The sequence below is a fragment of the Haplochromis burtoni genome, unplaced genomic scaffold (assembly GCF_018398535.1).
Source record: "Haplochromis burtoni strain Fernald_Lab_line unplaced genomic scaffold, NCSU_Asbu1 Contig_59, whole genome shotgun sequence".
Lineage (NCBI taxonomy): Eukaryota > Metazoa > Chordata > Actinopteri > Cichliformes > Cichlidae > Haplochromis > Haplochromis burtoni.
This window is the reverse complement of record NW_024582420.1, coordinates 2,358,172-2,374,571: the sequence shown is the minus strand read 5'-3', so window position 1 is coordinate 2,374,571 and position 16,400 is coordinate 2,358,172. Positions and strand designations below refer to the sequence as shown.

The following is a 16,400-nucleotide window of genomic DNA, read 5'->3' as shown; positions in this document are numbered from 1 at the left end:
CACACACGCAGGCAAACCACACTAAAACACACAGTAAAGTCAGACTAAAGTCAGCTGCTTCTCTGTAGTGGATTGTCAGAAGTCGGAAACAGAGATCTTAGAGGGGAAAAACAGAGAAGGATAAACAGGGTGCTTATCTGACTGTTTTTGTAAATCCTGAGAACAGAATGATTTACTTACATCAGCATCACTTTCTGCTATTTTCACAGGCCTTGATGGTCTTTCTTTCTTTAAACTGTCACGTCCAGTAACCTAAAGTTGAACGAATGACAAAATAAAAAACTGATACATATTTCTAGTTTACAGATAATGGGACTGATACACAAGTTAAGCCGAGTTTACTAAGGAGGAAAACAAAAGAAAAAAAAAACTGATACAAAATTGAAAAAAAAAAAACTTATTATAGCTTCGTTCAAACATTTATGCAGATAGAGTTTCTACATCTTTGTGTTTGGAAAAACCCTAAAGCTCTTACGCTGCTATTTACAGGATGCTTATTACTGTAACTTAACAAACAACTCCTTAATATAACCAGTATGGGAGAAAAAAGTTTTTTTCAGATTTTGTTTTTCACATCCATGGTTTTGAATGGGAACGTTTTTAAGTGGAGACCTAACAAAGGCGTTGATTATTAAAATGCTCCTCAGCCTCCCTGGGAAAGTCTATGCCAGAGTGCTGGAAAGGACCCTCGGATACAGGAGGAACAATGGGGTTTTTGTCCAATTGTTTATAACATTTGGATAAAAAAACCAGTTGTAGCCAGTGATGTGAACATAATCAGATGATCGGTTAGGGGTTCACTGAAGCACCCTTTGGTTTCTGCTTTCAATCCATTCACTTCCACCTATCTAGCAGGGGTGCTGAAACCTCTCCCTAGCCCAGTGATGGATTTGAACCCAGCAACGTCTTGCAGTGAGGCAACCGTGCTAACCACCATGCTGCCATCTGCATTGTGACACTCTTCAGAATTCATCCCGCTACTTCCATCACTACCAGGCCATTACACTGCCTCCACCATTTTTGGCACATCATGTGGTTTACTGTCCAGCGGTTTATTCTGCAGAACTGTGCAGGCTCCTTTTCTGTGTGTAACCAGTAAACTTCTATATATACATGAAGGCATCTCTTAAACCACCTTGTCGAGAGTGTTTTTTGCTTGACTGGACGTTGGAAACGTGTCTTCCAAACCTTTTTGTGTTGCTGAGGTGGGCAGTTCATTTTTTATTTTTAAGGATGTACCAGATCATAGATTTGGAAACTATTTTCAGTTTTTTCTTTGTGATAGATTTCTTTTTCTTTTTCAGTGACATGATGGCCTCCTTTACCTGCAATAACAACTTATCTGGACCTCATATTGAGAGTACCAGTGAACCGCAGCCAAGTCCAAGTTCAACACAGAATCAGCTCCAGATATTTTGTCTGCTTAATTTGTACTGAAATAATGAGTGAACAGGCCTGATGTTACCAAGTATTAAAAACAATGCTTAGGTTTAGAATTATTTTAGTCTGTCTAATTAGCCTGTGAAAATGGGGAACCATGCATAAAATGCATGTAATTCCTGAAAGTCTGCATTTCAGGGACATCTATATGGTTTAATTTAAAGTCCATCGTAGCAACAAAATTACTACAAAAAAACAAAAACAAAACAAAAACAACTGTCATTTTCCAGAAACGTATAGACTTAACTAGCTCCACTATAGTTGTGATATTTTTCTCTGCTGATATCAGGCTAATAGTACAGGGTATCTAGCGACTGCCGGTCTTTGCATCGCACCCGGAGGTTCACAAGATAATGACGCAGAGATTTGTCAGCCACTTCTCTATCAGAGTCGGTAATTTACAGAGATCAAAAGGTTGATTATTCATATATCGCCCACATTAGGGTCACCACACGTTGAACAGCAGTATGGACCAGTGCAAATAGGAGACTCAGTTAAAGGGACATTCCACTTATTTTACATGTCACGGTCAATTAGTAGTCTTGTGGGGGTATTGCACAGTCTGTGAGAAAAAGTTTTATTATGTATTCTGTGGTTGTAGAGAGATCGTCATGAAGTCTGGGAAAATTATTACAGTGATCACCAGCATATTTTTTTCTTGGCTTTGGAAACTTTTGAGTTTTTGAAAGAAAGTCTCAGTTTCATTCTTGGGGCACTGAGTTTAAAAGGCGTGGGTGCTTACGAGTTAGGACCAACTATGCAAAAATCAACTCAAAATAAACAAGTTTTGACTATGTTTTTTGCAGTCTGTCCCTTTGCCAGCTCTAATTAAGTGCATTACCAAGTATCTGTAGGAGTTTTTGAAGACCATAGCAAACTTACACCGCTGCACATTTTCATCCATTTCCACCGGTTACCACAATAAAACTATGACTCAGCCTATAATATAAAATCGTATTTACTTTGCTAATACATAAAATTTCCTAAAGAGCCTAATTAGGCCATCTGTTATGCTCTAACAAATAAAACAAAAGCAAAAAGTCAAACAGACATTCAGTACTGTTAGTGGTGCTTATTAGCATGCAATTCAAAATCTCAGTGGTGAGTATCACACGATGGATGATCGGATGAAGGGATTCATGTGTAAAGATCCTGCATAATTTACTGGAATGCGTCACATTCCATTTAAAAAGCAGTACAATGGTCTATTTCACTTTGTATGCACATCATCCTCACATTCGAGCAAAACATGACGTGGGCATTTCAAACACACTGATCTCTTTTTGATCTCTTTTGAACCCAGAAAGCAAAAAGTTATTTGCTGTACTGCGTATCACAAGATGACTTCCCTCAACTCACTTTGCTTTTTTCCTTTCTTTTTTTTTTTTACTGATGCAGAGCTGCATCAATAAAACACTTCAACACTTCAGCATCATTATTACTTTATACCAGTTTCACTGGACAATTTTCAGGATTTATCAAAGCAAAACTGAAAAGTATCTTTTTCTTTATCCTTAAATTGATCATTTGTGCAATAAGAAGACAGTTTCGAGAAATGTTAATTCCATTGTAAAGGACAGAAATAGAACAGAGGACAGAAAGGAAAAGAGGGAAACAGGGAGGCAGATGTTGGAGGCAGCGACAGGAGAACAAGATTGTAGTCCAGAGAGGGGAGGTGGAGAAGAAGATGAAAAAGACAAAGTGCCATTTACTTTGTTGGGGCCCACCTTCAGATCTAGATACTCCAGGTCCTTCTTCAGTTGTATGTAAGTATCATCAGCCTTTAAATGAGCAATGGAGAGATAAATCATTTGAAATGAAGCTGCAAAGGATAATGCGTGATCAGATGACACTTAGGGCCTTTATTTGGGATTTACTAGCAGAACTTTAATTAACTTGGTCTCAATTACAGTGCACTTCTACCTCTGTATTTTTATCTACAGTCAAGCTCTAATTAAGTAATCAAGTAATTGTTTTGATCTGGTTTAATGTCTCATGTATGACCTTATGCACAACTGAGGAACACAGACATGTGCATGACATGTGGTCAGACAGAGAGTTTATATTTCTCCATAAGCGTGGAGGATAGCCAGAGAATGGTCGGTTGCTAAAAACTGGGTGGAGTTGTCGCTGCTGCTCTTACAGCATTGTGCTTGATTCCCAACTACACAGAAATTTTCTGATAATCAGACATTATTGTGGTTGTGCAAGGTTATACATCTATGAGACAACGCAAAGTGTAAAATACAGGCATGGGCCACAAGCAACATGCTCCAAACATGGCATATCCCTGTTTACAAACAGTCACACAAGGCTCCGAGTATCCATAATATATAACCGTTAATACAATACAAGTCATGTCAAAGTGGTTAAATGAACAAGACATCCAAGCAGAATCAGAAAACTGCACAGTGTGTAACGATGATAGGGTAGTAATGTATGGGAATGGCTGGGGAGCAGGGGACCACAATGCACTGGCAAAGGATGCACTGGGCTGCATTAGGGAAATATGAGGGTCCCTGACCTGCATGCTGGGGCCTAGTAGGCCGTTGTGCTGGTGGTGCTGCAGGTGAGCGAATGCATTGCTGGGACTATGTGCACCAGCCATCTTGGCCTGGTGCCTCCGAAGCTGAATGAGGAGCAGAGTCAGCTCCTCTGGCTGTAGCGTAGCCCGGGTTTAGGGGCCAGTGAAAGCACAGAGGGATGAGAGGAAATATTTCATAATCATCTGGGCAGTAAAGTGGCTGAGCTGCAGTAACTGTGGAGTGTGGCAGAGACACCAGTATACTGCTGCCTCCAATAATGTAACACTTTATGTGAAAGGTACATGAATTGTCACCTATTCATAGAAAACGGGACACATTAATAGCATTAATTCATTTATGAAAAACACATGTTAAACACCAGTACCTCATCCTCACTCTTATCTAACACTGGCCCTGCCCCCAAATATTTCAGATATTTTATACATTCATTTTTGTAATTTTCAGTATTGTGCAGAAGTCTTGAGTCACACCTCATTTCTTTATATTTTATTTCCAAGAAGCCAGACTTTTTCAGTAGTATTGAACAATAGCTCTTCCAAAGCTTCTGTGGACATTTGCTTTTTTCACTCAGTTTAAGTCCAATCCTTGGCATTTTTAGAGGAATGTTTTTATTGTTGTTGTTTGTTGAACCACATAACAACAACATCTGAATCATCTGAGCATAAAAGGGACCAAAGTCAGTGTTGTCTCTACACATAACAGCAAACTGTGTATGTTTATGTTCTGGATATAAGTAACTTTTCCCCCTATAGTTTCTTTATACAGTTATATTTTTACACGGTTTTACTTTAATTAATGAATTCATTGTTTTTCATGCATGAAGTCATGAATGAATTCGTGATAATTCATGTACCTTTAACACAATGTGTCCTAATAAACCTGAAAATGTAAAACCTAGAGCTACACAACAAAGACTGTCATGTGAGGACGGCCTGCTGTGCTGTCTGAACAGAAATGCTATCAGAAACAAAAACACTGGAACAAATTCTACATGTGATAATGTCACAGACGGCCCCCATTAATTACGTTTCCAGTTCTTACCTGGATTCATTTCCCTAGACTATTATAACGCTTTGTTAATATTATAAAAAGTCCATTTTTCATATTGATCCAAGTAAGTAATATTAATGTAATAGAAGCTCATACCGTTTTGCCATGCAAGCTGGGAGCACTGACTGTGTGTGTGATGTAGCCCATGGCTGGCACGGACCTCCTCTCTATTTGGGAATTCTGTGGAGAAATGCAATTCGTTCACTTGTTAACGCAGATCATATAGAATGAAATCAAACAGAATATCTGATTTACTAAATAATCTTCAATAGTGTGTTGAAAGTGATATATGGATCACTTCATCACACTAAGTCAAAGTTAAACCATTGCCTCCAAGTCTGCAAACAAATTTGACTACACAGCAGATTTATTTTTTCCATCTATCCTTTTCTCGCTTTCATCACTCCTACTCTTATCCGAAACAAGGTGTGCCCTGAGTTTTCAGATGCTACAGGGCTCGGAAAAATTTGACGTTTTTGCTTAACACACAGAATTAGCGAAAACCAGGCCCACCACAGAAGCTTAAAAGGACACAAACAACAAGAGATTTAATTAACTACACATAAATTATACTAAACCTGCTTTCTTAAAATAACATTTGTTTGCTACCAGCAAGAGAAGCACTGTAAGCCATTCCCTTTGAGATTCCCATGCCACAATTTTTTTGCTGTATAATAGGTTTTTTATTTAAATGCGAGATCAGAAGAAAGAGACCGCTGCTGATGTTTGAGATACAGTAGAGATGTTTATAGGGTGCTGAGAAGCCCAGGGCAAATTGGATTAGCTGCTAATAAAACATACTTCTTAATGATATTCCGCAGAGGCACACAGATCGCTATTACTTAAGTGCACTCCAGCCAGAGAGCACCATCAGCCTCAGAGATGCTGGGTGCACCAAAACTAAGTTCAGTGCCAACTAAATTTAGTTCCCATAAACATCGCTCCCTAGCATAGTCACTGTGGCTACCTTTGTTAAAAATGTATCCTCTAGAGGGTTTTCCATAATTGCGCGTCACTATATTTTATGGTTGTAATTAGAGTCTTGACACTTGGTTGAATCATAGGGGAAACAGAGCATCTGCAACACTTTGTTTACTTGTGTAAGGCCAACGGGTTGGTTATGAGGGTTGTGTGTGTTGGCAAATGTGGTGATGGTTTGGAGGGAGATTTTTTTCACATGTGGAGGGTGTGGTGGGGAGAGAGAGCAGGGTGTGGATTACAGGACGTGCTCCTGGGCTCCGTCTCCTGCGGCGGTGGCGGTGCTGTCTGAGCGCTACGACGTTTTGGGGGGACGGCAGAGTAGCGAGCTTTTACTCGCATGCGCTCACACCACCTGTGGAATAGGCCTGGGTGTGGACTGTGTGAATCTGCAAACGATTCACATGAGCATCAAAGTGTGCGCGCTGTAAAGTCGGAGCCTTCTCATGCTCCTCGCGCGATCTTCCCATGGTGTCTTTGTGAGCTCACAACATTCTCCAAGTTGTGACACCTCATATCCACAAGCTACCATGAGAATGAGACCTTTGTCATTTGGCTCAGAACATGTGAAACACTGAGTTTTACTTCAGTCCCATGTCAATGACAGGCCACTGCTGTTTACTGTCTCACAGTATCACCAGTGTTTAAGGCCCAATTACTGAGTATCAGCACATAAATTCATAAAGGGTGGGACTTTCATCTTTCCATCCAACACTATGTGCAGGTCTCCATCCAAGCTTACTATGGGAGAGAAACAACACTGTCAACACACCGGCTACTTTCACACCATCCACAAAAACTCCACTGTTCCCATCATTCAAGATACACTGAAGAGATTAATTGAACTAGCTGGGAACACAAGTATTATTTTCAGTTACTCTGCCATTTATTTTATTCGTTAGTCAATTAATTATTTAGATAACCAATCAGTCAAAAGACTTTTTGTTTTTAGATGAAAGCAAAAGAAAATGTAACCAGTAATATTTAATATCCAATTAACAAAGGTCCTCTTACACAGAGGAATCAGTTCTTTGCTGGTTTTAATCTATGGGAGGCTAATTAAAAATATGGAATGACACGTGCACTATTCTTACCTATTATATCTTAACTACAGTTTATCATCATGTAAATCAAAGTAAAAACAGGTATTTGCAGGTTTATTTAATAAAATGGATATTAAATTACCGTAATTGTCGGGCTATAAGCCGCTACTTTTTGCACAAGCTTTGAACCCTGCGGCTTTTAGTCAGGTGCGGCTTTTCTATGGATTATCCATGATTTTTGTCATATCGTAAGACGATTTGTTTTGTTTGTTCCGCTGTTGTACGGCACTACGTTGCCTGGCGGAAGGGCATGTGATCAGACACACAGTATCGGGGTTCAAGAGTGGTATGTTAGTCACATGTCCGTCCGCCAGGCAACATAGTGCCGTACAAGTAGCGCGAAAAACAAACTTCAAATTAACGCTACACGTTCAGCCGGAGGCGTGAATGACGAGCGGCAATAAACTTGCGAAAAGCAAGTCATGCTCAACTCCACCGGTGGATTCTGACAGCGTGGAAAAGTGTGAAAACATCCATGATCACCAACGGATTTCGAAGGGCTGGACTGCTGCGTGATGGAGAGGAGGACACCGCCACGGCCCTTCTGAGGGTGTTCGACTCTGACACTGACAACGAGGATTTCTTTGGTTTTGAAAGTGACAACGAAGGAAAGAAGCTGAGAGTGGATGACGAAGCCATCCTGAGCCTGTTTGTTTCCGACACTGGAGAAGAGGACTTTGGGGGTTTTAGTGCGCAGGAAGAAGAGAAAGATGGTGAATGACTGACTTTTCTTCTTGTTAAAGCCGTGTCACTGCACCTGAGCCTAAAAGGTAGTCCGAATCTATTTTTCTGGTGTGCTGTAGGCTACTGTTATGTACTACATTTGTTACTCATTTATGAAGCACAGTACATGTTTCGTACTTGTAATTACCGCTACTTTTACATATACCTAAAAAGCTGTGCAAATATGTACCCATAACTTGTTTTTCAAAATATTAATAGCCATCTCTTTCCTGACAATTCCCTTTGTGCATATTCTCTTACATATGATAAGTCAACATTGAAACACCTGCGGCTTTTAGTCAGGTGCGGCTAATGTATGTACAAAACAGGATTTTCCCCTGATTTTAGCTTGTGCGGCTAATATTCAGGTGCGCTTTGTAGTCCGGGAAATACGGTATTACTGTTCACTGAATGCAACATTTCTCTGTGCATTTATGATTTTATCCCATTGAGTATTTTAGAACTAGAGTATTAAGAACTGCAATTAATACTCTAAATGTACAAATCTAACTGAAAGAAAGGCAAACTAAGCTCCTCCTTAACTAGGTGTGCTACCTGAGAAAGATGGGCACAAAAATGCCCGGGTGAGCTTGATCTTGTGCTGTCCCCTGGTGCCAATTCATCCAAGGGCCTTACTGTGCGTCTGTCTGAAGGAGTGTGTGGTCTGCGTGGAGACAGGGGCTTGAAGGACGATGGTGGGACTTCACATGGTGATGGAGGAACAGAGATGGAGCGTGGCATTTCTACAGTCACTCTGAAAGATGAGGAGTCTGTGAAGTTGGGGCCGGTGTAAATAGGAGCGGTGGGGCTGCCGTGACGAAACTGCTGCCGTTGCTGCCACTCATACAGCTGCCACACCATTCCCTCCTTGGTGGCCATTCGCTCGTCAGTGGACATACGGAAGTGGCTGAGCCGGTCATGGGCGTACTTGTAGTCACTGGGCAGATTGCATGTTGCTGGAGGAGAGCTGCTGCCACAGGGTAGACGGGGAGACTTTGGCAATGACTGATAGGTGACATCTGCTGCACTTGATTTGGGCTTTAAGGGAGGAGTCCATCGAGGGAGGTTGAACTCAGCAGAGGGAGCACTATGAAAGAAAGAAAAACAAAGAAATCTTTTTAGCTGTGTTTTTTTTTATCTATTATAGAGCCATAATGCTTTAAATAAGATAAAATGAAATTCAGTAGAAAGATTAAAGCAATCTAATAAGTGAATCCTCATAAAAGCCACTAGAGGGAGGCATAGACTCAAAGTTTCTTTGTCATTAGTCATGCTGCTGTTATAGAGAAATGTTAGTTGAGTCAAACTGATTGTGTGAAGTCAGACTGACCTCTTCGGGGGGTCTCCTTTTTGAACTTTGACCCAGTGCTCCACCTGAGCCAACGTGTTCTTCCTCTGAACATGCTTCTCAGTGTCTGCCCGTGTAACGAAACCCCTCTGATAGACAAGATTTCCATTTTGTTCTGGTGGCAGAGCCACTTGGATTACAGTCTTTTGTCCATTCTTATGGGCAGCATCATTAACAGCGTCTGGAGACAGTCTCTCTACTCTCTCCTGTGGGGCTGTCTGACTGAGTTTCCCCTGGATCTCTAATCCATACCTCACCTCGTCTCCGTGAGCCAGTCTGATACCATTGCTCTGAGCTTCCCCTCTGTCTGTCCTGTGAGCACTTTCTGGCTGAGATGAGCTCTGGTTAGTGTGGACATGGTTGGTCTGTGGGACTGCCTGTTGTGCAGCTTTCTCTGGCTTCTCCACCTCTCTGTGAAGACATGACATAGGATTGATATGATATTTAAACCAATGTCAAACCTGCCAGTAAAAATGTAAATACAGTTTCACTGACGTCAGATGATTTTCACCCACACGATGAATTAATATCACTTAGTGGTAATTTCCAAGAGAATTCATATGGTTAAAAAAATTATAGCCAGCTGGTCATTTTTACCCTGTCAAAAATGCCATTTTTATTCATATCCCCCGTTGTCAGTGATGCAGGGAGATTATGCCTTTACTGGACAAGACTCAGTGTCGAAGGAATGAGTAGACCGGAGAAGTTCCCAGTCCCTTTTTTTTCTTTATGAAGTTTTCACTAATTTTAGAGGCTGTTTAAGGTCCCCTCATGACACTTTTTTAATGATACACATCGGGAGAAATAAAAGAAGGGTACTTCAGTTTGCCATGTAATGTTGTACTTCAAAATATTCTGATAGAAAATAATATGTTTTATCAAGTATGTTATGTAAGGTAAATTATACCTGACATTACTGTTACAGGGTTATGAGATTACACAGTATTAATCAGTGAATAGAGAACACAATGGGAACTCTAATCAACCTTAAGTGGTCCTAAAGGTGATTTCCAAATCCATTTGCAGAGACACAAATCCAGAGCACGGGGAGCTATTCATTAAATATCCAACTGCACATTTTCAAAGGAGCTAAAATGGAAACCCCAGAGCACCGGAGTAATATCACTCACTTTATCTTCATCAAATACTTAATTTAGAGCACCACCTTTTTAATGCATTGCAACCTAATGCTCCATACTTTAAAACATGTATCCTTATTCCCGAACATTGGATTTTCTTGGTGTGTTATTTACAGTTTCACAAACTTCATATAGTTGATGGACACTAATGTCTAAAGGGTATTTCACATAACTTGTATTTCATTTCAAAGAACACAACAATGGGATTTTGAGCGCTTTCCAAAATATTATTAAAAAATTAGGTAGTGATGTACATTGGTCTCTAGATGGCAACATTGCATAGATCATTTAAGCTATGCAGTACAGCCTGCTAATGTAAGATAACTCTGTATACAGCGAGTATCTGGCTATATATTTTAGAGCATTTCTGCCCTCCATTAAATATTTGAGAAAGTCTACTTTGCAGACACAGCTGGACTCACAGCTGCAGAATACTGAAGTTACAATGCAGCCCATTACAGAAAACATAATTTTATTAGTGAATCATATAGATACTAAAGAATCTGACCTTCAGGACTGCAGTATAACAGTGCTGTTGAATCCTTAAAGCATGATGCACTAGCAAAGGTTCTAGTTGTTTTTGATCGGGATATCCAGGCTCCCTTTTTTAATCTAATCTCAATAGATATCCAGTTCTTCTGTGCAAACTTGCACTAGAACCCCAACCAACTGAACCCAGTAGAGTGAGACCAACCTCTTTATCATGTGACTCTGCTGCATCAGCGCAGCCTGGTTCATGGCCCGGATCCAGCCATTCATGTCCTCCTGTGTGTCCGCACTGAAGAAATATGTCCGCATCCCGCAGTGTTCTGCCTGTGAGCCAATCACAGAGTTCTTATTGTAAATGTAGGAGCGCATTCCAGTATGGCTCGCCTATCAAAGAGAGAGAGAGAGATGGGGAATAGACGTGAGAGCGTCTTACTAAAGGCAGGAAAAAGCTGCCAGACAGGCCGATAAGTGCTTTATTGTTCAATGATCGCTGCCAACTCACTGAAGTTTACAGCAACAATATACAGAAAAAGAATGGAGGGGGAAAAAAGTGCTGCAGCAGAAAATATGTTGCTGTTGTTTCTGGCAACACAAAAAGCAAAACATAAAGGTTACACCTTCCCGTCTTTAAGAGAAATTCTTCTAGAAATACACAAATTATATACCAGCTGCAGCGAACAACCAAACAGGAAGAAAGAAAACAGAATTACGGACTCCTTTAGACACAAGCACACACATAACCGCATATAAAAAAACACTCCAAGGGTGAGCAGCTGTTTGTAGTTTCACAGGTGTTTTTTAACTACTACTGTTTACATACTTTTCCTTACCTTTTACAATATATTATAGTAAGAGGTAAGTGAAATGTTAAATCTTCAATTACTCAACAGAAATTAAAACTATATTTACTCTTACTCTATAGAGGTTTCCAGAATGAATGTTTTTGAGGAATTTATTGGCTATTTCACATGAACTGTAAGAGCATGACCTTCAACGAGTCCAATACAACACACTTGATAATGAGAAACAAAATAAATATAAAAACTTTATGCAATTATACATATCCTTATTCATCATATTAACAGAAAAGCAGAAGGCCACCTGTAATAAAAAAAAAAAGTAGTTTATTGAGTTCAGGCTGACTTTATTAATAAGAGAAGTCTCTATTTTCATTGATCTGTTCAGAAAGATCTTTACTATGTAGCACTCATAATTTAAAATGATTATTATTCATTAATAATTATAATGATTATCACTCAATAATCTACTAAAAACTCAACATGTTAGAGGCCAAACACGGCAAAGCAAACTCAACAAGACCTGCTTCCAAAAAGAGGGAGAGAATTGTGTTGGGTTAATTTCATAGCTTGTATTAAAAAATAAACACACGTACAGGAGATGGCAAACTGCTAATGACGACATACATTCCATGAAATGCAAAGAAAAATGGCTGACACCTCGCCATTCTCCCTCTCCCGCGATGATGGAAATGTGATGAGTAATAGCAGCCTGACAAGACAAATACCAGAGCCTCAGAGCATTTACGTTACATTTTCAAAGTGATGAAATGGTAAAATGAGCATCAACATTTGCCAATTGATCTCATTTATAAAGTTAGTAATTGGTGAACCTGCTAAATATATGGGAGTTTAACTTGGATTATAGATGAAACAAACATCTGAGGGTAAAGTGCTGACTCTTGTGCTACTGGTGGATTAAGTTTTAAAGAGTTATCAGTTCTGCGCTAAATATCTAACATTCATGTCCAGGAAGAATGCTTATACTGTAATAGATGTTTTAAATGTGGCGCATGTAAAAGAAAAGCACTCGATTAATGTTTCCCACTCAAAAGATTTGTCTAATCTAGCAATGATTGCTCTGGCATTGTCCATAAATGATTTGTCATTCGTTTCCATGATGAGGCTTAAATGCACATTTAGAAATGTGCATTCAGCAGCTAGACGCAAACAAATGGAGGTGAAGATGGTGCGCTACTGGTGAGGCTATAGTGAAATCAAATACCTATTCATGTAACACAGGAAGCCTGTGTGATTCAGGACGGCCGCCCACAGAGAACAGTACTCACTCCGCCCACGCAAACACACCAGGTCACAATGGAAGGCAATTGACCAACAGGGAATGAGAGAAACACAGTGAGGTGAGCAAAAACAGGAGAACAGAAAATAACAGAAAGTCACAGCTGATCAGTGCTGATTCAAACAGAGAGAACAGAAATGGCTCCAGCTGGAGTCCCTCGTCATCACAAAAGCAAGAATGAGTAATAATGGGAGCATCGTAAGTGCTTTGACACACCACTGTGGAATCAAAGCACAAAGCATTACAGCACCAAAGTCCTTACACAACATCTTAAGTTTTATACATCCAACCGCTCATTTAGCTGATTTTCAGTACAATTTTAACAAAAATGTTACACTTTATTCGCCTCATCTTCAAATCATTTTTAACCCAGGTAAAAGATTAATCTAGAATTAACTCTACATGTCAGTAGATCTAAGAGAGAGACATATCATTCCTGGACACCAACAACAACTCAGCTGTTTTCATGCTTGCTTAGCAGTAACTGAAAATTTCCAAAGCACCTCAGATACACATAATGAAATCTCCTGCTCTTTAATGCATGATGGCACAGGGAGAGCTAAGGGTGGGGGGATGGGGGATCCCTTAAATACAAGGTATTAATGCAAAGCCAACGCTCATTTCTCCTAACTGTACATACACTCCCGCCCAACAGCAAATATGCTGAATGCATTATTAATATTCTAAGCAGCAATTACCATACAAATTTCAGTGCCCGTTGTATGAACTTTAAAACACAGTACATACATATCACATGAGCACAGACATTGTAATTCACACTGGCATGCTCTCACAATCAGATAATCTAAGAAAAAAAAGCCCAAAAGAGCTGAAAGGATTATAACAGAATACTCCGGTGCTGCTGTGCTGCATCAACATTCAGGCACTATTATTCTTTGAGGGACTCTCTGTGCTTCCACAAAGAGGACTTAGATGATGTTAACACACAAGAAACATAATTTCTTATGTCCTTCTTTTTTTCAAAATTTGCAAAAACGAAAGAAAACAAAAGAAAAAAACCCCCAAAATATTTGTTGCATGTAAGAAAAACGTCATGCACATATATTAAAGTAAAAGTGATACAATTAACACCAGTTTTAGCTATGTTACCATTCAGATTTTGGTGACAGAAACATTTTCTTATACTTCACACACTGTTTTGAATACTGAATACACCTAAACATATTTTTCTTCTCAGTTCATAATAGTGGATAAAATCTGATAAGAAATAGTTCTGCTGTACTTGATACACGGACAGTTGTACTGTAGCGGTTCGCTCTAATCCCCGCTATTGAGTTTGTTCTAGAAAAGGTCAGAAACCAGGAGGTCAAAAATTCCATCACACTCTGCACAACTTGAGAAAGAACGATTTATAGAATTATATAAAAAAGCTGAGTTAAGACCACCTCAGGTGCATGCAAAATACTTGTTTTGCAAAAACCTGAACATACATAATAATCAAGAGTGGAGCTGTTGTTTAGTTCCAGTGAAACTTTCTCCACTCTTGAGACTATATTAGTTCTTCATGTAATACAATGAAGTTACAAAAGATACCATAAATAAAAAGTTTAAGTTCAGTTAAGTTTAGCTGCTGGTAAACTGCTGCTCCTGTGTTCTTTAGACATTTCTCACTATTCTAATCACTTGCTGAATCTCTTCCACGGTTTTAAATGGTAAAAGAAAATGTTATTGCTGTGGGGCACAATATGAGACAGTTGTGTTCTGGATGTCTCTTTTCTTGGGCTTGATCAGTACTAACTGTTCCATGGAAAGCTGTTGATTTATTTCTTAGTAATAACCAGACACCCGCCTCTGATGACCTCCTGATCTTACAAATCGGAACAGCCAATGGCAGCTCTATGAAATCCATACCTTTGGTAATCTTTACATAGATTTTTATGGGTGAACTTTGAGAACTGTCTCATATCAACTCAGCAACTAATAAATGAAGTTACAGCTGTGGTCATGAATATCATGGGGAATTTTAAAGATGTCTTTGAACTGTTCTTTTTCCAGGGTGGAGAGATTGTACAGCATACATATTTAATGACTTAAAAAAACAGAAATTGGGTGCACAGGTTTGAGTGTATTTTGGATTTTCTCCAATCCACAGAATCAAAGTATACATACAGAAGCACAGACATCCATATACCCCCTCTGTTTGGTTAAATGTCCCTTGGCAAGTTGGACCTCAATAAGACGTCTTGGCCATCACCAAGCTTCTGGCATAATTCTGGCTGGATATTTGATCACTCTTGTTGGCAGAATTGGTAGAGTTCACTTAAATTAATTGGTTTCCTGGCACAGACTTGGCCTTTAAGCATAGTCCAGAAATAGGATTGAGGCTCTTGGAAAGGTCATCATTCAAGCTTAATATTAGCCTGCTTTATCCATCCCCAAACCAGTTTTGATGTGTGTTTGGCATCACTGTCCTGTTGGAACACACAGATTTGACCACGTTTGAATCGTATACAGTAGTTGTGAATTTGAGGTGAAGTTGAAGAATTTGGTACTCCATCTTCATCATTATTTCATCCACTTTGTGCAATGTGCGAGTACCACTGGCAGGAAAACATCCACAGAGCATGATGGTACCACCATGCTCGACAGATGGTACAGTATTCTTACATTTGAAAGCATCGCCATTAACTCTAAACATACTAACGTCATTGTGGCCAGATAAATCCACCTTTGTCTCGTCTGACCATAACACGTTTCTCCAGAAGACTGAAGAAAGACATCTTCAAATTTCAATTGAGTTTGCAGCTGTCAGTTTTGGAGCAGGGGCTTCTTGCTTGGTCACAACCCCTCCCAGTAAAACTTCCCTTGCTGTGGACACTGGTGCTCCAGCATCTTCCAGTTCATAGCAGACTGGAGCCTTGGTGGTTCCTCGGTTGTTCCTGAACATTTTAACCAGTTTCCTCTCATCTTAGGGTTAGAAAGTTTGGGTCTTCTTCCACAATCTGGCAAAGTGCTGACAAATCTGAATGATTTCTAATACAGTTGTTTGAACTGATAATCTTTAAATCTACAGTTGTTTAGAAATCGCTCCAAGAGGCCTTCTCAATTTGTGTAAATCTACTCTAATTCTCCTTCTTAGCTCTCCAATGGGTTCCTTGGACTTTCCTATTGCTCTGAGTATTGGCTATTTCAATGATTGGTGTAAAAAAATCCTTGTATGCCTGCAAAGAGAAACTACCTGTTGTATTCAATCATGATCACTAACAAGAAGTTGGCCTTGTCAACGCCGAAGATACTGGAGAGTCTTCAGTACAACTTTACAAAGATTTAAGTGAGTTCATCTATATACACTGCTCAAAATACAAAATAAAGGAACACTTTTTAATCAAAGTATAGCATCAAGTCAATTACACTTGTGGGCTATTGATCTGGTTTGTTAAGTAGCAGAGGAGTTTGTTAATCAATTTCAGCTACTTTGATGTTAATGAAATGAACAATAGGTGCAGTAGAAGGTTAACAGTGAGAC

At 39.6% G+C, this 16,400-nt stretch overlaps 1 protein-coding gene across 9 annotated transcripts in view; it reads right to left on the bottom strand.

Annotated features, from left to right (window-relative positions):
- The window catches only part of plekha7b (pleckstrin homology domain containing, family A member 7b), a 79,021-nt gene that overhangs the window by 14,160 nt on the left and 48,461 nt on the right, over positions 1-16,400 (bottom strand). For 3 of the 9 annotated variants that reach the window (XM_042221026.1, XM_042221030.1, XM_042221029.1), the window contains 7 exons: positions 11,022-11,200; positions 9,171-9,599; positions 8,396-8,927; positions 5,133-5,216; positions 3,965-4,099; positions 3,153-3,221; positions 181-252 (listed from right to left, as the gene is read on the bottom strand). In XM_042221026.1, coding sequence (XP_042076960.1) covers positions 181-252; positions 3,153-3,221; positions 3,965-4,099; positions 5,133-5,216; positions 8,396-8,927; positions 9,171-9,599; positions 11,022-11,200 — 1,500 coding nt within the window. Of the gene's footprint in view, positions 1-180; positions 253-3,152; positions 3,222-3,964; positions 4,100-5,132; positions 5,217-8,395; positions 8,928-9,170; positions 9,600-11,021; positions 11,201-12,838; positions 15,264-16,400 lie in introns of those variants that run through there. The other 6 variants (XM_042221031.1, XM_042221027.1, XM_005931441.3 and 3 more) reach the window with 6 other exon arrangements.